The 27500-nt window shown below is 39.2% G+C and overlaps 1 protein-coding gene across 14 annotated transcripts in view; it reads right to left on the bottom strand.

The window, feature by feature from the left end:
- The window catches only part of DNM2 (dynamin 2), a 166714-nt gene that overhangs the window by 118181 nt on the left and 21033 nt on the right, over positions 1–27500 (bottom strand). For all 14 annotated transcript variants that reach the window (XM_087926047.1, XM_087926050.1, XM_087926051.1 and 11 more), the window contains exons 2-8: positions 22694–22767; positions 22297–22446; positions 20513–20716; positions 17830–17928; positions 15220–15380; positions 14376–14518; positions 4583–4718 (exon numbers count right to left, since the gene is read on the bottom strand). In XM_087926047.1, the coding sequence (XP_087782173.1) occupies positions 4583–4718; positions 14376–14518; positions 15220–15380; positions 17830–17928; positions 20513–20716; positions 22297–22446; positions 22694–22767 (967 nt within the window). The remainder of the gene's footprint in view (positions 1–4582; positions 4719–14375; positions 14519–15219; positions 15381–17829; positions 17929–20512; positions 20717–22296; positions 22447–22693; positions 22768–27500) is intronic.

Genomic DNA, 27500 nt, shown 5'->3' with positions numbered 1-27500 from the left:
GGAAATGTTAAATGCTGAAATCACAATGACCAAAATGAAAGAAGCAATTAGTAAACAAAAATGTAATAAATCACCAGCACCAGATGGGATCCCTGAAGAATTATACAAACACCACTGGAACAGTTAATGTTGGATTTGTACAATGAAAGATTAGAACAGGCAAAACTCCAAAATTCATGGACAGAGGTGTCATGCCCCTGGTGGAGACTGACTCTGAGGAAGAGGAGGAACAGCCAACAGGGAGTGGAAGTGTGGCTCCAGAGGTGGAGGAGGAGGCTGGGGAAGGGCAGAGGCCATCTGAGCAATCAGAGGAGGATCCAGGCCCATCCCCTATCCATTCTAGGGCACGTAGGAAGGAGACGATCATTGAAAAGCGTGGTCTACTCGGGAGAAGTGGGCCATGATCCTTCTCATGGGTTGCAGCTGTGAGCTCTGTATAAGAGTTTGAAACCGCGTGTTCACAGACGCTGAAGTCAAATTAGTGTTTTCCTTGGATGAGCTTTATCTTTGTTGGTGTTCTTCCCACGGTCTCTCCCCGGTTATCTTCCTGGAATGTGTGATCTTGGTTTGCCTTGGAACTCTCGTCAATACGGTTTGTTTCTGGTTTCCTTTTGCTTCATTGTCTACTTTTTGAATTTAAAGACCTTGATTCATGTTTTAGTTTTTGTGTTATTTTTGAGACACTACGGGTCATCAAAAGAGGCCTATATCACCCTTATTTTAAAAGAGAATACCGATGACCAATAGATACAAAATTACAGACTGATTTCACTACTTAACGTTGATTACAAAATATTTGTTACAATAATTGCAGAGGGTGAAGAAAATTTTACATGAACTGATCCACTCTGACCAAAATGGATTTGTACCACAGAGACATTTAAGAAACAACACTAGACTGATAATGAATATATTAGAGTACTACAAGGCACACCCAGATAAGCAATTGGCCTTGATGTTTCTGGATGCACAAAAAGCTTTCGATTATTTGAACTGGAAATTTTTTATTAATCAATTGCATCTAGTGAACCTTGGAGAAAAATTTATACATATGATCAAAGCCATATACACCATTCAAACAGCAAAGATAATCTTGAATGGCGAATTAACGGAGAAATTTAATATATCAAAAGAAGTAAGACAGGGGTGCCCGTTATTGCCATTACTATTTATTATTGCAGCAGAGGTACTATTAATACAAATCAGATGTAACCAAGAAATAAAAGGACAGAGAATTAGAATAAAAAAATATAAAACACAAGCATTTGCCGATGACATGGCATTCATCATAGAAGACCCTTTGGAAACAGGGCATTTATTGCTACAGGAAATTGAAGAATTCGGCAAAGTGGCGGGACTAAAAATAAATAAATAAAAAACAAAGATATTAACAAAGAATATGACAGCGAAGCAGAAGGAGGAATTGGAGAACAAATTGGGGATCCAAACAACAAAAAATTTGAAATATCTTGGGGTGTGGCTGACAGCTAAATGTTCATCAGTAAAAGAAGATGATTATGAGAAATTATTAAAACAAATACAAAAAGATTTGGAAAATTGGGGGAAATTTCAGATATAATTGATAAGGAGAATTGCTACCATTAAGATGAATATATTACCTAGGGCATTATTCTTCTTTCAAACAATTCCAATAAAATTAGGCAAAACCTTCTTTGAAGAATTAAATAAAACAATTACAAAATATATTTGGCAAGGGAAAAAGGCCGGATAAAACTAAAGCTCCTGCAGGATAGTAAGGATAAGGGAGGATTCGGACTTCCAGATTGGGATCAGGCCGCAATGGACTAAAGATTGGGTAAATTTAAAGAATAAAAGAGTGTTAATATTGGAAGGACATGACCTGCAGATTGGCTGGCACACGTTCACATGGGAAGGGAAAAATAAATTTCGTTTGTACTTTCAAAGACATTAAATTATAGATTATGAATTATAGATTGGGAGAAACTAAAATGAAACCATTATACAAAGATCCCAATCTGGATGTCAACAATGGAAGCTATGGTATATCTGAATGTTTTAGATCTAAATAAGACAGTGAGCTATAAAGAACTTCTAAACAAACAAGGGAAATTAAAATTTAAGCAGGAGCTTGAGTTACAAGGAATACAGGTAGATTGGTGGCCATACTTACAGATCCAAACTAGATATAGGAAAGACATAGAACAACATGGTATATATTTGGACCAACAAGAACTGGATAAAATGAGTAGAGAGTAGAGGGAAGTAGAGAGAAAAATGATTACCAAAATGTATATGTATCTGTTAAGATATAAATTGGAAGAAGAAACTGTGAAGGAAACAGTGAAAACCTGGGCCAAAAATTTTGGATATAGTATTAATTTGGAAGATTGGGAAAACCTATGGAAATTAAATTATAAATTAACTTTATCAGCAACCTATAAGGAGAATTTATATAAAATGTTTTTATCACTGGCACCTACTGCCAGCGCCCAGTAATTCGGCAAGTTGTTGGAAATGTGGCCATGAGCAGGGAACCTACTATCATATGTGGTGGACCTGCCCAAAAGCCAAAAAATATTGGCAGAAAAATCAGAAAATGGTTAGAAGAAATTACAAAAGTTAAAATTGAACTGAAATCAGAGATATTCTTATTAGGGATTTTAAAACAAAAAATCAGCAAAAAATCATTATATATTATACTCCATATATTAACAGCAGCAAGACTTGCCTTTACCCAAAATTGGAAATGTGAAAATACTCTCCCCCCGACTTTATGATTATAAAGAAAATTTTGGAATGTGCAGAAATGGACAAGTTGTCAATGGAACTTAAAAACAAAGAGGAGTCAGAGTACTATGAGATCTGGAATTTATGCTACAGTTGGTTGGAAGGTAGACATGAAATGATTAAAAGAAAGATACATAAGAAAGTATGATGGAAGTTAATAATATTACTTGCAATTAGATATACATTTGTAATATATCAACTGGATGAAAATTTGTGTCACATATCAATGTAATGTGTGAATGATACATCTTACATAACTTGAGAGATGTCAAATTGAGTGAACAAATAAGAGTTGCAATAAGAGGAATGTTTTGTTTTATTGTATTTGTGTAAATATATTTAATAAAGTATTTTTATTTTTTAATAAACTAGAATTAGGACTTTCTGTTTAATAGAATAACCTTCCTGCAGGCCAGCTTTAGACATAGTGTTTTCACTGCTACATTATTAAGGTGCATCTAGTGCTATGTTTTCTATGTTTATGACTAATACTAGCTCTATACCCATGCTTCACTACAAAACTTTGTGGTTGGGCTTAGTTTTGGGGGAGGGAAATAAGGGGGGGGGGGAATTGTGCCTACCAGCATCCATCGGTATTCATCTGGCTTAGCATCCTGTCAGTGTATTAGAGAGTTAACGACTGCTTGGAAACTGAAGCAGTATTTATTGTGTGAGCAAGAAGGAGACAGCAAGGAGCCTGGGCATGGCTTAGCTCAACTGTTCTGTACTAAACCTGGTTGCTGCTATGAAACTGAAACTGAAACTCCTCTCCTCTGCTTGTTGCATTTGGAACAGATTTCTTTTCAGGTGTGGAGGGGGAGTAGAATTCCTTAGCATCAGTGAATGTTAATAGTAATATAGGAAATACTAATACTCTGGTGGTCATTTCGAAAAATCCTTTCTTAGTGAGCACCTAGAAGCCAAGAGGAACATACATGCCACATTTCAAGTTTGTAGGCTTTACAGTTCTGCAAATTTTGTGATAATGCATAAGTGGTATTTCGCTTTTATATATATAGATTATTATAAATTACAATCCATTCTACAAAGAATGGAGATCCCCATAGCAGATTTTTTACAGCTAAGTTCCCTTGGGGATGCATATAGTAAAGCTATGTGCATCCCCAAGGGAACTTAGATGTAAAAAAATCTTCATAATATAGCAGTGAAAGACTGTATCTAAAGACTGTATCTGCGGCAGAATATTCTGTTAAATAGAAAAGTCCTCCTAGTTTTACAAAGAAGATGCACTGCTCTGAACATATCAGACCGAACAGTCTGATGGCTCAAGGGATGGCTGTTTTTAATTGTAATTTTCTGTAGTGTTTTTAACTGTATTTCTATATTTTTATTGTTGTAAATTGTTGTGAACTGGACTTCAGATTCTAGTAATAATAGACATGTGAAAACTGGAAATTCTTAAATTAGCCAAAATTAGACATATCTAAGAATTCCTCTTTATACTACACTTTAAAACATTATAAAAAGAACTCTGTGTTAATATTAGATATATAGCATAGTTAAATGGATCTGGATTTCCTAACACATAAGGTATTTCTAAGAATATAAACCTTCCACTCATGTACCTCTTAATATAATATGTGCCTCCACATCATACTCAGACTTTAACAGAAAGACAAACGTACATATTTTGTTTACTTTCTTACTGCCAGGATGTTTCCAAAACATTTCCAGAAAAACATTGGTTAATTAAAACCAAGCAGAATGACATCCACAGATTCAATCTTGGTGAACAACATATTTGAAAATAATATATACATTCCTCTAAGGAGAATAGTTTTTAGCACTTTACCTTGACTAATTCAAAGGGGAATCTCTCATGAAAAATGCGATTTATTCGGGCTCCACCTGAGAGTTCTAGTGTATCCACTTGGTCTCCTGACCCCTCAATTCTCTTCTCAAAATCAACTGCAAACTGTTGGACCATTCTGCAGAAAAATAAATGAGGTAATGATAATTTTTTTCAAGATGTACTAAATCGTGAAAATCCTACTAAGGCATGGATATCAAACTCACCATGTCACATTGCTGTCATGTGACGTACTGTGACATTTTTCCCCTTTGTGGAGTTGGGGTGGGCATGGCCTATGTGTATCTGGCCTGTAGGCTGCCAGTTTAACACCCCTGCACCAAGCAATTAAGAATGTTCAGAGATGCTTTTAGGTATTGAATAAACTTCTGTTGGCACCTTTATATGAAAAATGTTAAGTTATTGCCAGAAAGATAAAAAAGTATCTCTAGTTAGTGGCAAATTTATCTTATACATAAAACTTTAATGTTTTAAGTAACAATCAAAAGCCTTACACTTACTGAAAAATAAGAGAACTTTATTTTGGTTGTTGACGAATAAAAATACAATCACATCTACAAAAACAAACTTCCTTTTTTTTCTTAATGAAATGGATATAGTCTAACCCAAGAGTTCAGATATCACAGAGTAAGATGGAATGTTTCTTATAGATTCTGTTCTAACAAAGAGTTTCTTACCCAAAGAGAAGTTTTGCCACCCTGGAGAAGCTAAACTAAAAATAGAATCAACTTGGAATTAATACCAGCTATTTTATCTCTAAGCAGTCAGAAAAATCAAGTACTTCTACTATGTATAGTTCAGAGAATTCTGGTCTTTTTTACCTGCACATCTTATAATTGTATTTATTAAAAAATTTTGCTGTCCATTTCATGCAGGGCAACTCTGGGCATATGATATATGCTTTTATTTTAATGTTGTATATATGTATGTATATGCATGTACACAAACACACCAATATATAGAAACCACAAGAAAATAACAATGAAAATACAGATTATAACTAAGCCTAAAAGATGGTTAATTGTTATTATTTTATACTAATATTTTTAATTGTATATTTACTGAGTTTTTTATTTGTTCTGGTCTCTGGTCTATGATTGTAATAAACTGAATTGATTGATTGACTAAAAGACAGGAGGAAAGAAGCAGAATGTATGTAGGGAGAGATGGGAGCTGCTATTAGTCGATCAACCACCTCCAGTGTGGTACTCTCCCATTAGGACTGCAAGCCAACTGGCAGATCCAAGTTTTCAGACTCTTGTGGAAGGTAAGGAGGGGTAGGAATCAATCTCAGCTCAGAGGGCCAAAAAAATCTCTTCCTTCTTGTGCATCTTCTTTCTGTTTTTAAAGTTCCATTTTCAATTCTTCCGAGAGTGATGTCATTTTAAACACTTTTAAACAACCACCCAATTGATTTTAGTCATTTAATTCCAATAACCAAAAGTCCAAAAATCACTAAGTAATCCAAATAGTCCAAAGCTGTTTCTTCTTGTTTCTTTTTTCCACTTTCTCTTCCTGGGGTTCTATTATCTTGTTACAAAGTTTCAGTTAGGATGTATTTTTTAGGAATCTTGTTAAGGTTTCACTGTTAATTCCTTTTACTTCCAGGTGGTCTCCTTCATTTTTCCAGATCCCACCCTTTTGTTTTTTCCTTTTCTCTCCTTTCCTTCTTTTAAAAGTTTTTAAGTATCCAAGAAATCTTTATTATCCCTTTGACATTTTATTTTTAGCTTAAATACCTATTAATGTCAAAATGAATTTTTTTCAATTTCTTACTTAAGTCTTTTAGCTGTCAGTATGTGGAAGGAAAGAAAAAAAACCCAAATCTTTTCCCTTCTCTCTCTCTCCTTTGCCGCTTCAGAAATCTTCTTTGGGAACAATGTTTTTATAGTTCAAATACCACGGTACTTTATGTTGTTGCTTTTTCAGTTCAACCCAGTCAGTCAAAGGTTTCTCTTCTTATCTTCCTCCTGCACACCTTCTTTGAGGTGGCCATTTCTGACCACCGCTGCAGCCGCCTTCGGGAAAGGGAGAAATGGCCAGCTGGGGAGGAGAGATGCGGCTCTCCTCGACCCTGCTGGCAGTCTCCCCCTTCTTCACCATGGGGTGGCTTAGCCCCGAATCCAGCCGGCTCGGGGCGCTCTGGTGGTGAGCATAGATCAAAGCCGCACATGATCGCGGATTTCGGTCCGTCGCTGAAGAAGCCCAAACCGGAAGTCTCAGCTAATTGTTCTAAGAAAAACGTGATAAATGCACTTTTATCCCCCTTTATTTTTTTTGCTTTTGAAATATGTTTAGCTACAATAAAAAATAAAAACTTTTATAATATCATTTCTCTTTCCCTCCCTCCCCCTCTTTCCCCCTCTTTCCCTCCCTCCCCCTCTTTCCCCACTCTCTCTTTCTCCCTGTTTCCCTCCCTCTCTCTCTCCCCCCTCTCTCTCCCCGGGGAGGGAGGAAACCCCGAACTGGGTGGTGAGAATCTGATGTCTCGACACTGATGAGCCCAGTAGCATTGCACCGACAATCAGCTGGTCACCAGAGACCTAAAGACCAGCTGGCCAGAGGGGAGGCGGGGCATCACAACACTGGCAATTCTGCAGGAAAAGCAATTGTCACCCAGGAGGCGAGAGCGAGCCGATGATGATGCAAGGTTGCATTGTGCCTCAGCATCGTAATGGGCTCCAAGAGGGGAAGCATGCTAAATTTCACTGTGCTGCACCAGGCGCTGTGAGAGCAGCAGACAAGCCATGGAGGCAGCAACAGCAAATGTACCACAACGAAGTTGGAATGCTGTTTCATGCAAAAGCAAGCACAGGGGCACTTCTCTCCTGCACTAAGGTGAGAAATGCGAGAGAGAAACACGATGGAACTGTGTTGGGGCATGCCATAGGTTCACCACCACTGCTTTAGGGGCTCCCACACCACCACAACTCGCCAGTTAAAGCCACCAAATGCTCTTCAAGAGTAGCCCTATGTATAGCACATTCCAGTAGTCCAAATGTGAGAAAATCATGGAGCTTAATGCAACCCACATTCACTTTTCCTAATGCAGGACCTGGCAGTGGAACCAGAGTGGCATCGGAATCTTTCCACTCAGCTAGAGATGACCGGAGAATCGGCTTAGCATGACAGGGGCAAGAAGCAGGGGGGAGACAGCAGATGCAGCTGACATTTGGAATGCTGCAACCTCCAACCTCATCAACCAGCCTTTACCAGCTACCCCCTGCAGAATGTATTCCCCTAGGCTGGGGATTCTATCCTGGTCATGGGTGGGTCCAATGCCAGTGAATGCCATTTGCACCACCTTCTTCAGGACCACCATGGGGCCAATTTGCTGCAACAATCCTGGAGCAGCAATGAAATCAGATCCAGCAGCAGGCTGCAGCAGGCTTTTCCAACTCGACAACCAGCTTAGCAGCCAGCCCCTATCCAGCAGCAGCGTCACAGCAATTCCAGCTCAGCCACCATCCTGTCACCTGTCGCAACACCCCAGCAGGTCCCCCTCCTGCCACAGCAGGTCCCTGCCCCACCACCCGACACAGCAGGTCCCTGCCCCACTGCTGGTCACCATGGCAATTCCACCAGTGAGACCAGTGTCACCAAGGTTTAGAGTGACATTTGATGGGAATCCTGAAAAACTTGCTTATTTCCTCATCCAAGTCTGGGCACATATAGATCAATATGGAGAACAATGCGAAATAGATCGCAACAGTTTCAGCAATTTCAGATGGGATGAATGAAAGAGACACTTCCACCTGGATAGCCCAGCTATACAATGAGGAGGCTGCTGAGCTAAATGATGCAGATGGCTTTGTTGAGCTAGTCCAGGCTAGATTTAAAGGCCCCGACAGAGTAGGCAAAAATAAAGACAAAATAAAAGTGATAAAGAAAGGTAATCAACCCATAAAATACTTTAGATGGGACTTTAGATAGGTCACAGGCAATCTTGGACATTGGCCTGACAGAATACTTCTGCACTATTTTAAGGAAGCCATTGATCAAGAAGTCAGAAAAGCCTGTCGGAACTTCCGGTGGTGTTCTGGTCGACGACGGATCAGAGACTGCAATTGTGCGTGGCTTTGATCCATGCTTACCCTGTTGGAGGGGTCCTTAAAGGACCAGATCCATCTGGCCCACCTTATAGGGTTGGGTGGAAGAGGAAGAGACTGCCAGCTGGGTTGAGGGGAGCCGCATCTCCCCTCCCTGGCTTGGCAAACTCCCCTAGAAGACAGGGAGAAGCAGCAGTCTTTTAATGGCTGCCTTGAAGACAAGAAGCTGCCAGCACGCAAGTTTTGTGTTGGAGAGTGAAAGTGGTGAGCGGCGTGTAACTGGATAAAAGACTTTGAATATTCTTTTTGATAACCCCAAAAAGCGGAAAGAAAGAGCCCTCATTTGGAACAGTGGTAGCAGCGAACGAGAAATAAGAGGAAAATATAAAGTAAAGAAAAAACTGGAAATAAAAGAATTATATGTGATTAGAGACTAAATTTGGAATAACATACAGAATTGGACATTAATCAGGCATTGGATAAAATGCTGGACTTATTTGGAACTGGTTAAATCTAATATTAATATTATGGAAAAGTGAATTAAAAATAAAAGAATTCTAAGAAGAAAGTGATATAGAGCACCAGCTAAGAGTTAAAGATTTCCTCCTTTTAGATTTCTATGAAAAATTACTGGTTGTATGTAACAAGAACCCCGGAAACTTTATTAAAAAAAAGAAGAGGGGATTACAGTTAAAACGGAGACTTTTGACAAGGACTAAAACAGAAAAAATTGATTTTTAATAAAATAGAGAATAACTTATTAGACCAAAGAAATGGAAGAAATAAGCAAAGAATTTAAGTTAGAGCTCCAAAATGTGAGAGAGATGTTTAAAGAAAGAATAAGATTGGTGGAGTTAATGCGGAGTAAAGTAATGATGTTACATCTTGCGGAAGAACAAAGGAAGCCCAGAGAGGATGAATTAAAAGAAGGAAATAACAGCCTCAACAAGCATGAAGAACAAGGATCATTGTCAAAGGACATAAAAGGACTTAAAACAGAGACAGCAATATTAGAGACAATAAATAAAAGAAAGACACTCAAGACTAAGAAGAAGAAGAGAATGCATAAGAAGAAACCCCCAAAAAGATAACTGAAAAGGGGGGGGGGGAAATATAGCCGACAGGCAGAGGGAAATAAAAATAAAATTAGAAAGAAAAAAGACTGGAGAAACGTAGAAAACCCAGCCAAAATTAAAAGGAATGATAAAGTTTAAAGATTTAGAGATAAGAGTTAGGGATTGTATAAGGGGGATACCACATTGGAATGTATATTGGCATTCAGTTTAAAACTTGTTAGAAATTATTTTAGGATTATATAACTATAACTAGATATAGATATAGATATATAGATATAGATATATAACTGTATATGAATTATGCTGTTATGAACTCTTACGTTAGAGGTTTAAAACAGGAATGGAAATATATTAAAACATATAGATAAATTTTGGATAAATTTTAGCGATTTCAGGAGAGATATATTGGCTTTTATTTTTATTTTTTTAGATTGTTTATTATATAATTGGCTTAGGGAAAATTAAGGATAATAATGGCGTGTAATGTTAAATAAAATAGGTGGTAAGCTGAAAATGGAAATAATAGGGGATAAAGAACTGGGAATCTATATATGGATGAAATGATATTGATATTTAATTAATGAATTGAAATATGAAATGGAAATTTATTTAAAGATGGGTGAAATGGATAATATGAGATGAGATGACATCATATAAGATTGGTGGAAATGAAAGTATGATTATATACAATTGATATAATCTGGAACCACGTTGCCGCGCAGAGATGTGTAAAAATTAAAAAATTAAAAACTTTTTGGAAAAAAAAGCCTGTCAGGTCCGCGGGATACCAGAGCAACTACAAGACTGGTATACCATGCCTGTAGCTCTAGATAGAGAAATTCACCCACATCACAAACCTTTGAGAGGCCCCCGAGGAGAATGTTGGCCCGACATCCTCTAACTAAGCCTGCTGAGGCCGTTCTAACCAACCTGCAGGGGTTATCAAGTGCTACCATTGTGGTCAAGTGGGTCATCGAGCTTCCAAGTGTCTGGCACCTGCACTGGTTCCTTAACTGTGCCCAGCTGCAGCTGCCAGAGGCAGAAGAGCTCCACAAAAGCCCCCAGATTCCAGCTGATTTGCCAGACAAGCCCATCCCCACAAAAGAGAGCTGTGTGGGAACACAAGGCTGCACCACCCACATAGCCTGCCCACCTGCTGGCTCCCACCCTTCAGCTGAGCGCAAACCTTACCTTCAGTAGAGCCACGTGAGCTAGAACTGAAAAGTAAAACTAAGGGCAAGGGCAGAAAATCCGCCCTGGGGTGGCTTGCTGATGTTGGTGGGAAAGTCGGTCCCATATTCCAGAGCTGCAGTAGTCACAGGACTGGCCCTTTGGTCATTCCGGAGCAGCTGCTCCTCCACCTGGGTGTACCGGCCTGCCATCAACTGGAGGAACTACTCCAGGATGACTAAAGGGCCAGTCTTGTGACTACTGCAGCTCTGGAATATGAGACCGACCCATGGTGGTGTTGGAAAACTCCGCCGTAGGGGGTGGCATGTGTAAAATGCAAATTTGCGGGAGGTGCAATGTGCAAAAAACAGTGCAGCCCTCGCCAGCCAGGATGAGGTAATGGTGCTGTTGTGGCAAGAGGGGGGTGGCAGCACAGGCGGGACAAATTGTCTCTCTCTCTCAAGGAGCGCTCATGGAGAGAAGCAACCGGAGTCACTCTTGTCTCTCAAGAGCCCAGTCAAAGTTTCCCGCGCTGCTTCTGTGAGTGCTCCTGGAGAGACACAGAGAGACGATTTTGCAGATAGCTTGGGCGAACTCCTGTCCCTGGGAGCAAAGCACTGAAGTGCGAGCAGCGCGGGAAACTTAGGCTGTGCTCCTCGAGCGAAGGCAGAATGCAGATGCTGTGCAAATGCAAGTATTGGAAGGACATGTCAAACTAATCAGACAGGTACTGAAAAAACTTTTAGCTGCCAACTTTTATGCAAAGCTGTCAAAATGTGAATTTCACAAGGAGGCTTTGGACTACCTGGGCTGTCAAATCAAGGGATCAAAATGGATCCTGGAAAAATAAAGTCTGTGCTGGATTGGCAACCTCCACGAATGTGCAAGCAACTACAGAGTTTCCTGGGCTTTGCAAACTTTTATCGGCAATTCATCCCTTCTTTTGCAGAGGTGGCGCTCCCTTTAATGGAGCTAGTAAAAACCGGACTGTCTGCAACCAAGCCAAGCCAAGTCAACCTCTTACTTGGACAATGGACTGTCAAAAATCCTTTGAACAATTAAAGCGCCTATTTGTGGCAGAGCCCATCCTCCAACATCCCGATCCAAATAAACCCTTTATAGTCCAAGCCAATGCCAATGATGTGAATGTAGTGGCGGTTCTACTTCAAAAGCACTCTCAAAATGAGCTGATGCCTTCTGCTTATGTGTCTAAAAAGTTAACGGACACCAAACGCAGATAGGCAGTGTGGGAGAAGGAAGTCTTTGTTGTACGATGGGCTCTCTTATCCTGGAGACATTTCTTTGAGGGAGATAGTGAGCCTTTCAAGGTGTGGACTGATCATAAAAACCTTGAAGCTTTAAAAACCCCTCAAAATTTTTCTCCTAAACAAGTCCGGTGGGCTCAATATTTTAAGTGCTTCAACTTCAAACTAAAATACATTCCAGGAGGAAAAAAATCTATTAGCGGAAGCCTTGTCCAGAAAACCCCAATTGGACAGCCGACGAGAGGAAACAGTATATCTCCGAAGCCCAACCAGCCGCTCAAGCAATCACTAGGGCATGAACCAAAAGCCATTCAGACCTTCCAGAAGACAAATTAAGAGCAGATTTGAAAGCAGCATTGTCAACCAATATTTGGTTTAAAGAGAACCAAATGGACTTAATTTTGAGGGAAGGACTGATTTGGAAAGGAAGTAAGATTTATGTGCTAACCAGTATGAGACTAATGATGTAGTCACAACTCTCGATTAGGGGGCCATTTTGGATTTCTAAAAACTCTCCATTTAGCCAGAAGACAATTTTGGTGGCCAAGGATGAAAACCGATGTTGAGAACTATGTAAAAAGCTGTTCCATTTGTGCTACCATGAAGAATAGATCAGGGAAACCACCTGTGCTTCTCCAACAAGTAGCCGAACCTACAAAAACCTGGGAGGAGATTGCCATGGACTTTATTGTCGAACTCCCAGAAAGCAGTGGAAATACAGTGATTTGGACTGTCATCGATCTATTCTCCAAGTAAGCACATTTCACTGCTTGTAATGGACTATCTTCTGCAAAGCATTTAGTGAAGCTTATTTACAGGCTTCACGGAGTTCCGCGGCGAGTAATATCAGACCACGGAGTCCAATTTACTGCTAAGTTCTGAAGGGAGTTTTATTGTTTTTGAAGTCTATTGGAACGTCCCAGGGGCTTAGCTCGGCATTCCATCAGGCTACCAATGGATCAGCAGAACGTTCGAACGCAATGGTAGAACAATACATTAGACGTTATGAAAATTATCAACAGGAAAATAAGGCTGATTTATTGCCTTTTGCAGAAATGGCTTATAACAATGCAGTACACAGTAGCACAGGATTAGCTCCTTTTCAAATAACTACTGGCATGGAATTTGTCCCTATGCCTGAATTACCTAGGGAACCACTCACTTCCATGTTCTAACAGAATGGATAGACTCCTACAAAAAGGGTGGGAAAACACAAAAAAAGGTTTAGCAGAAGCAGCTGATGAATACAAAAAACATGTAGACAAGCATCATTCTCTCCAACCACCATTTAAAGTGGGAGATAAAGATAAAGATTACCTAGTAAAAAACCTGGACCCAAATTCCTCAGTCCTTTCCTTATAGTGAAAGTAATTAACCTGGTAACTGTTCAGCTTAGTCTCTTTCTCATATTAGGGAAAATACATCCAGTATTTCACAGCAGCTTATTAAAACCAGCACATTATGAAGTTAAGAAAATTCTTGACTCTAGATTAATCAGGGGCCGGTTACAGTATCTGAACCACTGGAAAGGGTACCCTTTGTCAGAAGCTACTTGGGTGAAAGGATGTAAAAGCAGATAAGATTAGTGAAACAATTTCATGATAAATTCCCTGATAAGCCAAAGGGTCCGTGTGTGTGTGTGTGTGTGTGTGTGTGTATTAAGTGACTGGGTGGATTAGGCATTAACCCCGTGTTGTGTTTTGTCTATTTTATTTTCCAGGACGTTTTTTTTTCTTGGGGTGGGGGGGGAAACTTTGGAAGACATATTAGAACCAGAAGCTTCCACGCTGCCACATTCCTGTGCCTGGGAAAGTAGGAGGGGAGGAAGTTTAGAGTATTGGTAGTTAGACATAATAGCATTCTTCTTTTTGGTCAAGATCATGTTATTCCTGCACCTGGAGGAGGAGTGGTTGAAGGGATGTCTCAAGTTGGGACAGTTGGTGATTGGGCCATGTGATGGACTGATGGGTGCAGGGGTTGGGTTTTGACTTTTGAATTACTAAGGAAAACCCAGAATTCTCAGATTTGGGGTTTCCCAGATATGCCAGTATACCTAGTCTAATAAAATGAAACTTTGAGAAAATGCCTATCTCTGAGTTTTCAATTGGTGTTGGGTTTTTTCTAGCTTGAGCAGTGAGTTGGACTAGAAGACCTTCTATTCTGTTATTCTGCATTCTGTAAATGAAAACCAGAGTTTAGTATAGAGTTGACCTACTGCAGCAAGGCTTTGGTTTTCCGTGTAGGATCATCAGGACGGAAATTCTTATATTCCTCCACCTCCTTTTCAAGTGACAGCAGTTGACTTTGCAGTTTGCTACGCAGGGATGGTAGGGTGTCCCGGATATGGTTTGTCAATTGCTGAAGAGAAGATATGAAGCACCAATAAGTTTATATTAATATTATTACATGTTTCTTACTACTAAAATAAGCCATCCTCCCTTTAAAGACAGTGAGGCTGAGTCATGCACTATTTTTTTAAGTATCTGCCAGTCTATTCTGCTCTCAAAGTAAAGTACTGATCCAATAGACAACCTGTTCTAAAAGTTGGGAAAAATAATAATCAGAAGGTACTTCTAGTAATCAAGAATCTTTATACTACATTCTCTCCCCAAGAAAGCTCTACTTTGTTATTATTGTAAATTAAGAAAGAACAGAATACTTTTGTCTTATGTAATGTCACCTACAGAACAACTATGGCTTCAACAAAGTTTGCTCACATTCAGTAGAAAAGCATTCATATTTATCCAGTATTAATATACCTGCAGGACCTGCAGGATTGTTTATGCTTGATATAGAGACCTAAACAAATTACAGTATAAACCAAGATATCCTTGTTTGTTTGCAATAGGTAAATTAGCTCTAAACTGAAGCATAGCTAATTGATTTATGGATATTAAGACAGAGAGAAATACTCACATGTGCGTTTAAAATAAGAGACACCTTCTCCAATAATATACACCATTAGACAGTGTAAAAGAAACTCTCAGTGATGTTCAGCTGATGGTAAACATTAAGAATGAGCCAAGAAAAATGAATAGACTGCTTTAGGAACAGCTTACCTGGTTCAGGACCTTCTGCAAATGGGGAGTTCCCATGCGATCAGCCATGTGTCTATAAGCAGGATGGGAAAGGAAGAACTTGCGCTCAGCTGCCAATGCTGCTCTGATATCCTTTTTACCATCAATATCCTTCTGGCTCCGGTTCACAACTCCAGTATAGCCTACAAGGGACAGCTCCATATGTTAAGTTCTGTCTTAAATTGTGCAGGCCCAAGAAGAAATGTTGAGAAGGGCAAAATGAGGCAGTGCAGCAACTTTACATAAAGTCAGGTAAACATAAGAGTATAATGCTAACAAAGGGAATATACTTCTATCACTGAAGTCCAGATATCAATTTTAAAAACTGTGAATATACTGTTATTTTTTCTTTGCATGAAACACTCTGGATCCGGGATAGGATCTCACCCTGAACGATCTGCTCATCAATCATGTCATCATACCACTGATCTCAAATGATTATCTTTAATATAGGAAAAGGGAATCCAGAATTATGTAGAAAACTAGAATGCAGAATCTGAATATAAGATCACAAGAATGTGCTTATTTTGCATTTTATTCTAGATGCAGAATTGAGAATTGAGAATTCTCAGTTGGATTAAATGGATAATCATAAACTTAGTTTGTGAAATGAGTCATCACCTAGTCCTCTACTAATTATCTACTACCAGATAAATTAAATGGCTATCCAAAGGAATAGTTTGAAATCATAACCATGATATTCAAACCTATTTAGCAATTTTTGCTGAAACTAATCTGACCTACGTATTTCTTTTATATGTCAACTATAATTTTTCTGTTATATTTTCTAACCTATTTTCATCCAATGTAGTCTTGGAGTTAGTTAGTGACTCACTATTATTATGAACTGAAGCATATGTATATTAACCAAATGCATGAAGACTGGTTCAGAGGTGGGATTTAGCCGGTTCAGACCAGTTCAAACGAACCAGATAAGATTTTGCACAGTTCAAAGAACCGGCTAATCACACCACTGGCTGGCTCCACTCACCCTGCCTGCCCTAGTCATTCCTTATCTCGCCTCGCCTGCCTTGGCTGGTGCCTAGAGTCATGCCAGAGGCACAGCTGCTGCTCCTCTCCAGTTCCCTCGCTTGCCTCGACCACATGGCCCAGCTGATCTCTGCCTGGTGAGTCTTCCTTCACTTCTTGCCCAGCTACCTCCCAGGCAGTCCCCATGGTCCATCGTTATTCTTATAAGTAATTCAAAGCAGCAAACTCTCAGCCACTCTGTGGTCAGCACTTCTGACAAGGCAATAAACAACAAGCAAGTCCAAAGAAGCTGGCAAGAGTTTTATTCCTTCGCAGTGTAACAACAGCAAGAAGTAACAAGAATATCCGATTAAAGTCAGCTCTAAGCATCTGCCGACCCAGAGCCTCATTTATCAAAATCTGTAAGTGCCCCGCTTCCAATATCCAGCCCAACCCCAGAAGCCAGCATCCCGTTTGCCCCACATGTCTCTAATGCATGCCCATCACTACTCAATCACCTCAAACACCTTAATAAACCTCAGATACCTTCCACCAGTGTTGCTGCTATCTGCCACAGTGACCTCCAGGCGTTCACGATCTTTGTTCCATTGCCCAGAGCCACGGTACCTCTGCAGTCAGCTGGGCATTGCATCGTAGTTAATTAGTTGCTGACGTCACTCAGCCACTCCCTGCTGACATCACTCAGCCACGCCTGCCGCCATCGGCACACACAGTCCGGTGAGTCCGTGGATGGAAGATCACAGCGATGTCGTACGTGGCTCAAGCCGAGCATGACACAAAATTCCAAATATCCCTCCTCCTCCTATTTTCCCCACCACAGTCCTGTGAGGTAGGCTGGACTGAGAGAGGGAATGACTGGTCCAAAATCAGCGCTAAACTATTTAACATGGTGGATAGCATTTATCTCAGAATTAGTAAAATGTATTTAATCAAGCATAGGCTTAATTCAAATTGGGGGTTTTTTTGTGGGGGGGGGCAATTAGAAATAAAAATCCCTGAGAAACTCAACCAAGAAGGGATCATGAGGAAGGTTCTCCCCATCCACAATCAACACTGACTGGAACTGGTCCTAGAGGAAGAGAATCAATGCAGAACTATGCCTCCCATTCCTATTCCCCAGTCCAGAATATTGTTGTCTTGATCAACAATATTGAAAGATGCCAAGAGATCAAGGAGAGCATGGATGAATGCACCATCCCCACCCCACTCCCACCTGAGCTCAGCGACAAATGCAATCAGTACTGTTTCAATCCCATAATTCAGGCCTGGAAACCAACTGAAAGTAGTCCCACTATTCCACTTCATTCAACAATCATCTTCTCAACCTTCCCTATAGATGCATTTAGCAGCAGCTGAAAGTCAGGCCTTCAAGTTCTGATGACTTGGCATTGGGTAAGAGACCATTGGCTGGAATGCAGAACCAGTTTAAGGTCACTGAGTGTTCCCAGAGTACAGCCCATTCCCTACCTTCTGCCATATCTTCCACAGCCAATAATTAGCCCAGGGTATTCCTTCCTTGTTTTGCTTATGAATTTAACCCAAAACCCAAAACAGGATTCACTGAAAGAAATATCCATCAATTAATTCAGAATGTTTTTCTACCTCTCCGCAGAGGCAACAATTTATTCTCCAAGATATCTCTGGCATCAGTGCCTTCATCCATCAGGTCTAGCTTAGTTATTACTCCAATTGTTCTTAGGCCTGAGAAAGAAAAAAGAATTGTAATCAAATTAAGATCCATTTTAGCAAGTTCTTATTTTTTTTCCTCAGTATAATTTTTCTTTGCAAAATAATAATAATAGCACTTAGACTTATATACCACTTCATAATGTTTTACAGCCCTAAGTGGTTAACAGAGTCAGCATATTTTCCCCCAACAATCTGGGTCCTCATTTTATCCACCTCGGAAGGAGGGAAGACTGAGTCAACCTTGAGCCAGTCAGAATCAAAGTCTTGGCAGTAAGCAGAGTCAGCCTGCGATACTGTATTCTAACCACTGTACCACCACCGCTCTTATAATCTTTATATATTATCATCAGTCAGTTGCAAAAGGCAGCTTTACTCAGAATAGCTTACATCCTGCGATAATTCAATTGGTCTGTTTAGGTTTTGCATTTCTGCCTCATGTCCCATTAATTTTATAGAACTTCTGGAATCTTTTACTAGCTTGGTAGGCAGCATAGAATTTAAAAAGTTACTACTCTAAACAATACCACGTTTCTCCAAGAACAAGACCCGGTCTTACTTTTCTTTTGGCTTGAAAATAAGCACTTGGGCTTATTTTCAGGGAGGTCTTTCTTTTTATAAAATGCAGGAGGCTGCGAGCAAGAGCAGACAGGAATAGGAGCAAAGCTACCACTGGCCCAACCCTCTCCATCCCACTGCTTGCTTGTGGCTGCAACAGGCCAAGCTCTCGGCATGCCTCTTCCTCCTTGGCGCAGCGCAAATACTGTTAATTCCGAACATGGAGGCAGAAGCAGGGGGGAGAAGATAGGCAATCCAGACGTGCTGGGCGGCTGCCTGACTCATGGGAGGCTTGCGTGGCAGCACCAGCAGCAGGTGAAGGCAGAGGGATGGGGGAGGCAGGTGATCCTGATGCCCTGTGCATGTGTGTGTTTGGCACAGCCACAAACAAGGCAAGAGATAATGGGATGGAGTGGGAGGAACATCGGAATTGCTCTGCCTCTGCCTGGTTCTGCTGTACACTTTTCGCCCATAGGGCGACAAAGCTTCATGTGCTTGCAAAGGCCTTAATTGCTCCATTTCAAACCATCCCCTTTGCAAGCACCAAAGCTTTGAATCTCCGTCATTTCTACGTCTGGGTGAAAAGTGTTTGGTCGCCTATCAGGTGCTTGGGAATGAAGCAAATGGCTTATATTAGGCCCACCCCCAAAAATCAGGCTAGGGCTTGTTTTCAGGGTGGGTCTTATTTTCAGAGAAACACAGCAACTACTACTAAATTTTGTTCTTATTTGCATTTTGAAGTAAAGGATGCTTTAATTTTTATTATTTCTTCCACTTCTTCTCTGCTCCCCTTCCTATCAGTAAAGGGCACCTCTTGGCATACTCCTGTATCACCAATCCTAGGTGAGCTGCATTAGCTGCCAATTAGCTTCAAGATGTTGGTTATTATCTATAAAGCCCTGTATGGCATAAGGCCTATATATCGGAGTGTTGTGACTGGAAGGATTGACCCTGCTGGGAGTTTTGACTCTGATGCCTCTGAAGATGGAAGGTTTGAGCCTGCTGTGAATGTGGAGTCTGAATTATCAGAGGACACAGATGTGAGCCAGGAGAATGAGAGATTGTCGGAGAAACAATCCACTCTAGAACCTTCGACTTCGTACATGACAGCAGCTGATCCACAAAATGAGCCAGAGGCTTCTAGTGAGGAGGAAACTGACAGATGTTGGCTTGATGCTAGAACTAGGAGAAGATTGAAACGTCAATCACAATCTGAAGGGAGGCGTCAGGCCAGACATTGATTAGAGAGACTGACACGCCCATACGGGAGATTTAAGGAGGCGTGCTGACTCTCAATCTTTGCTTGGAGCAAAGTGAAAAGTGAGGATACCTTTGAAGCAGCCGTTGTGATTTATGAACAATTCTGAGTTGCCAGACAGATTCTGGGAAGACTGCCAAGGACTGGAAAACAGTACTGTTAACTCTTTAAAGTCTGGTTTTGTTCTTGTTTGAATATTTTGAACTCTGGAACTTTGTATGCTCACCTGTGGATACAGGTGAGACATAACATCTGAGAGTGTCTCCAACTGTTTCTGCCCGTCTGCATGTTCCAGTTTCCCTGAATTAAATATTGCCATATTGTGGAACCTAGGAAGTGTGCATTCTATGTTGTGACCCTCACCCTCTGGAACGGCATCTCCCACACAGATGGCATTCCCTCTCCTAAAGTTTAAAAACCTGGCTTTGGCCCAAGTTTCGGATTAATGCTTACTATTTGTTCAGTGGCTCCTATTTTGTTGATTTTGTTGAACTCTGTTTGATTTAATATTTGTACCTCTTTTTATATTTTCTCTAGTTTTGTTTGCTGCCAAGAGTCCCCTGGAGTTGGCCAGCCAATTAATTTAAATAAATAACAATACCAGAAGATTTCTTTTAAGATACTGAGATCTTATCAATAAACTATTGCAATTACAGAACAGCTACTGTATTTTGACGCATTCTACCTGGAAAAATCATCATAATTTGCTATATTGGAATTTCATACTAGTCTGTGATGTATATATCCACTACATCCAAGTAAATATAAAAACATAATCCTAACCTTGTGGGTCAACTTCTTTAGCCAGTTTGAGCGCATCCGAGTTGGCCAAATCCATATTGGCTGGAGTCACAGCAAGAATCAAGCTGCTCTCTCTGCTAATGAACTGCAAAATCATATCTTTGATCTGGTATTCTATATCCTGGGGTTGGTCACCCACTGGCACTTTAGTGATACCCGGAAGATCAATCAGAGTCAGATTCAGCACTGAAAAGGAAATCAGCAAAGACTAAGAATCTCACCTGAAATATGCTGTTTTATCTTAAAGTCAACTTTGGACCATAGGGGGGGGGTGTCCATTAATGCCAAGAGCAAGCTCATTTAAATGAAAGAAATGGAAATTAAAAAATAAAAATAAATTAAAGTCATCTTTATAACTGTCTGACTCAGCTTTTAATTATTATAATAGGTTGTAACATTATTTCCAAAGAATACAAAAGAATTCCATCTTGAGAGGGTATATATCATTCTTTTCAGTTTTTCCGGAAGGTAGACTTTTGCTGCTAGCAACATTGTTAAAAAAAGCACTTCCATTTTTCCTCACTGCAGTTACAAACTCATTTTCTCTCCTTCCTCATTAAAATTATATAATTCTCCTTATTCAATTATTTTAATTAGCACATCCAAAAATCCCCATTCACACTTTCAAAATGCTTGAGGTGGCCAACTATACTTTTAAAAATGAAGCATTTTGTGAAATCCAATGCCCCAAATATTTCAAATTGAAATATCTTGTACATCCCTACCCTCAAGTAGTGTGTGTGTGTGAGAGAGCATACATATAGATAAATAGAATAGAAGCTCCTTGGGCAGTTTGAGCTTTCTGAGTTGGTATAGAAAGAACATTCTTTGTTGTGCTTTTTTGATGTTTTTGATGTTAGGTGTCCATTTTAGGTCTTGTGATATGATAGAACCTAGAAATTTGAAGGTCTCTACTATTGATACTGTGTTGTCTAGTACTGTAAGAGATGGTAATATGGGAGGGTTTCTCCTAAAGTCTACCACCATTTCTACGGTTTTGAGTTTGTTCAGTTCCAGATTGTTCCGGTCACACTATGATAAATATCAGACAGCTAATTAGATCAAAGATGAGATTCTCAAAATCCTCTTTTCCTTACAAAGATAATGAGATTGAAAGTTATTTTCAATGTTTGGGGTCTGATTTATCTCCTGACTTTGTTCTAGTGGAACTTTCTTCATTCTTTCAATATCATCTCTTCAATAAATAGGATAATTGTTACTACTGTCCTCAACTTACAAACAGTTGCTTAATGATTGTTCGAAGGTATGTTATTTAAGACCTCTCCTTGAAATTATGACTGTTGCACCAGCTTCTGTGGTCATGTGATCACATTTCAGGCACTTGGCAACTGACTTACATTTACAACTGGTTGCAGCATTCTACAGTCACGTGATCGCATTTTGCAACATTTTTTGCCTTTTAAAAAAAGGCAGAAAATATCCAATGGATAAGCTGAGTTTAACTTATGATATGATTCACTTAATGACTATATGATTTGCTTAACAACCACAATTATTTTCGTGACAATTGTCATAAAAATGGTCATAGAGTTCGGTCATGTGGAGACCTGACTTATGATTGCAACAACTTAGAACCAAAACTCCAGGCTCAACTGTGGTTGTAAATCTAGGAGTACTTGTATCTATTTTCCAGAAAGGCTAAGAATGCATACATTTTCTGAATAATATTTTCCAAATCTCCATCTTTTTTCCTAGATATTAAGAAAATACAATGTTCAACTTTTACAAAAACTCACAACACTTACCATGTGGTGAATATACCCTCAGGTTAATAGGAATAGGAGAAATGCCTTTGTTTGTTCCTGTCACCCTGTCAGTCTCTGCTTCAATCTCCTGTCGGACTTCATCAAAATCTGTAAATTTCTTAGATTTGCAGTGCAAAAATTCTGCATATTCTAAATGAAAAGAAATATCTCATGTGAAGCTCAAATACAAATCTAAGAGAATTTGTTGAGAGCTCACATTAGAATTATTATCTATTATCACAATTTAACCATACCAAATACTTCATCGTGTTTACTAATTTTTAAGGCATGATTGAACATGTAAAATACTCTAAATCCAAGAAGAAACTATACATGAATATAACATTCACAAAAGAATTTGGATTATTTTTTAAGCATAAATGAAAGGACCACATACCTGTTTTAGAAAAGATAAGCTGAAGAATGAGAGGTCTTCGGGTAACAATTCCAGATCCACGGGGCAGGAAATCTCTGCAAATATATTGACAATATATTACTATGATAGCTTAAAACAGATACTATGAACAAGAAATTTTACTAAGAAATTATTTTAAATGTATGTCATCAGATATATGATACACTGCAAGTGTCCAGAAAGCATTCCATACCCCAAATCTTAGTATACATAGACTGATAGCTCATTGACGATAAAATTTTCACATCAAGTGAAAAACTAATTCTGCCAAGACCCAGCAGTCAGACTAATTCTCATCTTCTCTTCATTTGACTTCATTTATTTAAAGATGGACAAAAAATAAAAGGGTTTGGAATCCTGAACTTAATCCTTATCTAAAAGGAGAAATGGTCAAGAATTGAGGCATGGCTTGTATGTAAATATTATAAATATTTATGTAAATATTGAATTTTTTATATAAAAAAGAGCAACTTTTACCCAAAATCAGGCAAAGCAGGCAGGCAGATTGAGTTGCTCACAGAATCACAGATTCAGAGATCTATCTTTCTGCCATTGGCTACCTTTGTCTATCACATAAAATTTGCTTTCAAGCAAACTCATGTTTGCTAGTAAGCAAACCCACAAAATTAACTCACAACACACCATGTATGTAAATATTGCATTTTGTATTAAAAAAGAACAACTTTTACCCAAAATCAGACAAAGCAGGCAGGCAGATTGAATTGCTCACAGAATCACAGATTGACTTAGAGATCTATGATTCTGCCATTGGCTACCTGCACTGAATATTAGAAGCTTCAGTCCTAAGGAAGGTTCGGCTCTGCTTAGAGGCAAAGATTTAAAGATTAGTTAGAAAGCAAGAAATCCAACGATTTCCTGCTTTCTAGCTAATTTAAATCTCCCGGTACAGCAGAACAGCTGATGGTCGGGAAGAAAAAAAAGGAAAAATAGCAACTTAGCAGACAAGTTTGCCAGGTAAGGAGTGAGTAGGCTAGGGAGGGTTCCCACGGGCCATGTGGGCGGCGCAGCCTTGTGTTCCTGCACAGCCTGGATTAATTGCTTTGGGGGATGCGCTCTGGGGGTGACATTTCTCTGAGGACCACCAAAATTTTCTCATGGACACCAGTGGGTCACAGCCCACCGGTTGGCAAACATTGATCTGGATAATTATTTTTATTGGATTTAACAATATAAAATATAAGCAATGTATGATAAAAAAAAATCCAAACTACTAGGCCTCCATAACATCAAGAGCTGTTTAAAAAGAAAGGTTTTCAGAAGTTTCGCAGAAGCCAGGAGAGAACTGATGGCCCATGGGCCGGATGCATCACACAGAGGCCATGCCCACCCCAGCTCCATGAAGGGAAAAAATGTCATGATACATCACGTGATAGGAACGTGACAGCACAAGTTTGACACCTCCATTCAAAGTCATCTTCAACAGTAGCCAGACAAACATTATAGGGGTTATGTAGTCCAATTACATGTTGATAACAGCATAATTGTTGCCAATGACTCCATCCATGCAGGGACATAACCTGGCCATCTTGTCAGTTTTTACTTGTTATTTCAGATGTGAGTCCAAGAGGATCACCAAATTTCATAGCCTCTCCACAATACTGTCCAGAGCCAAAACTTAATTAGATGTTTCAATGAAACAAAATGTTTATCAACAAACAGCAGATTCAATCTTCCGGTTGGACTCCCTCGCTGACTAACCGAAGTCCACGATTGTCCACAGCTTAGGTTCATGCTTTTCCATCAGAGGGTCCCGATCATCCTGATTTGGGACTGGAGCCACCCTGGAGGATGGTGAAGGGGGAGACCGCTAGCTGGGTTGAGGGGAGCCGCATCTCCCTTCCTTGGCTTGGCAAATACTCTGAAGACGGCAGTAGTGGTGGCCAATAGGGCCACCCTGAAGAGGTGAGTTGTCCGGGATAAGATTGTGCAGGAGTGGTGAAAAAGAGGATGGCACAAAAACCAGGAGAATTGGGCGCAACTTTCAAATACAAGGTACCCCAGAATTAAATCACAATTTTTTTTAAGAGAGTTAATTGAAGTGGCAAATAAAGAAGTGAAAAAAGAAATTGTTGACAGCTTAAAATAGCCTTGAATCCTAAAAGGAAGCCGCAAGAAGATTCTTGTTTAAACTGGATAAACTCTGACACTAAACAGGCATAATTAAAGCTGTACTTGTCAAGGGGGAAAAAATAAGAAAGAGTAATTGATATTTGGACTTACTGGAACTTTAAAAGCCCAAACTACAGAGAAAAAGTGGGAGAGAAAAAAAGAGTTGATTTTGGACATAATGGAGAGTGCCATCTAGGGCAAAAGGAAAAAGGAATTTCTTGTTTCTCTTTTTTTAAAAAAAAGCCTGATTCTTTTAAGGGCTCACTTGATACAAAGTAACTGAAATTATGATACAATAAAATAGAGACCCTGGAAAATGAAAGTGGAATATTGAACACTAAAACGAAAAAAGGAGGAAAAAGCTATTTTTGGACTGTTTGATAATCTTGGTATAAACTTTAATTTATGGACATTGAACTATGAGATGAATCTGGAAAACCTAAAAGAGGAATTAATAAAAGCTGATCATTGGAACTAATTTTATAGACATTGGTTGAATCAAGTTATTGCACAGAAGTGGAAAAATGGCAGAATTGTTCTTGGAATTAAAACTGGAACTTAGAAACATGAAAGGAATGTTACAAGAAGACAAATCGCTTTGCCCTGCCTTACAATTTTTAGAAATGGTGATCTTAGAGCATGAAGAACGAGGAATGCCAGAAGAGGAGCTGACTAAAGAAGAGGCCATCTTTAATGAACATTTGAAACAACAAAAGTTAAAGAGAAGGGGGAAAAGAAGGGGAATTAAAAATAGGTTTGAAATGGTAATTAAAAAGTGGTTTATTTTAAAAAACCAAACAAAGTAAAAGGAAACAGCAGAAAAGGGAATTTCAGAAGGGAGGGGGACAAAAATTGGAGTAAAAAAAAGATGGGAAGAATGAAGGGAAAAAGAGACAATAAGAGACAGGACTAGGAAACAAAGAAATATGGAAATCAAATAAAAAATGAAAAGAAATTGTTTAAAAGACATAGAGATAATGGTTAAGAATTCAGAAAGGAGACTCTCCAAGTTGATGAGGTGCAGTATAAATGAATTTGAAGTAATAAATCAATTAGAAAATAGTAATATACAGATCATTAAAATGAGAGATTGGAACAGATATTGTTTTGTTATTTCAATGTTTGTTTTTCTTTTTTATGGAATTATATACAGAGTTAAATGGAATAACTGTGGAAAAAGGGGAAATTATGATGAGTTTATTAACTATGTTTAATGAATTTATAAATCACAGCTGAAATGAAATATGAGGATTGTGATTGAGAGAATAATATCAGTTGTTATGATGAATTGAATAGATTATTTTTTCTATTTAAAATAAATATTTTTATATAATTAAAGGGGAAAATTGCAGGCCCTGACTTGAAAGGTATATATGCAATGTTGGAAGTTTACTGTTATTAATTTTTAGGTGATAATTAAAAGTTAAATAATTAATAGGATTTAAGGGGGGATTAATTACATGATATGTAAGCTATAGGGGTGGCACATTCAAATTGGCAAAAGTAGGGGAAATTTTCTTTTTGAAATGTTTGAATTGAGATTGAACTTTTGGAATGATGAATTAAGTATACGCGATGAAATTGCAAACCTGACAGAGAAAACCATAAAGTATAATGAATATGAAGATATGAGTCATTTAAAGTTTAAGGAAATAGATTAAGTAATGAGTTGAAAAAATATATAAAGCTGGAGGAAAGTATATGATAAAAATGATAGAAAATATGAAAAGTAATGGTAAGATATGAAATTAAATGTGAAAGATGAATATGAAATTAAAGCCATGTTTGGACGAAAATGTGTTAACCTGGAATCATGCTGCTCACTTGAAAAAGGATATTTTTAATATGTGGAAAGCTGAATAAAATTTTTATTAAAAAGAACCAAACAAACAGCAGATTCATCTTGCTTTGGTTTAAATTGACTTGTTTGTTCCAATCCAATTCCTGATAACTACCAGGCACTAGTTTATTGCAGGGTGGATTTGATTTAAACCAAGTTGTGATTTAAAAAGTCTTGATTTAAATCAACTTGATTCAAATCATAATTTTTAAAGAGCAAGTGTCATCTCTGCCCAACAGCGGCTCCTCCTCTGACCCGCTGTTGATTCACCAACAGTCCCATTCACTTTAATGGGATGGCTGGTGATGTGGCAGTGACACAAGATGAGGGATAGGGCATTGGTTCTTACCTGATATGCCCATTCTCTGGGAGCTGGTCAGGGTAGTATTTCAATAGGCTGAGGAAAGTTGAGGACACTCGCACTTGCTGCTTGTCCCCAGTTTAGTGAAGGCAAAGTTGTAGATTACTCCGCTGTACTCTTCACGTTGCTCATCATGCTTGACCAGGACCAGACCCAGACCCAGACCCAGACAGTCATCTGGGTGGGGCTGGATGCTCATCACAGCTCCCAGAGAATTGGCCTATCAGGTAAGAACCAATGCTCTTTCTCCAGTGAGCTGTTCCGAACATCCAGGTCAGGGACATACCCAAGCTGGCATGTCCTTACGGGAGGGCCTCCGTCTGGTTTGGAATCTCCCTCAATGTGTGAACCTTTTGTAGGACACGTCTGCCAAAGGCAGCTTCCACTGATACAAAAACATCCAGTTTGTAATGTCATATGAGGGGTGATGGTGACAACCACGTTGCTGCCTGACAAAT

Source organism: Pseudonaja textilis, chromosome 2, assembly GCF_049901715.1.
Source record: "Pseudonaja textilis isolate UNSWEBS1 chromosome 2, rPseTex1.2, whole genome shotgun sequence".
Lineage (NCBI taxonomy): Eukaryota > Metazoa > Chordata > Lepidosauria > Squamata > Elapidae > Pseudonaja > Pseudonaja textilis.
This window is presented reverse-complemented; position numbering and strand designations above follow the sequence as displayed.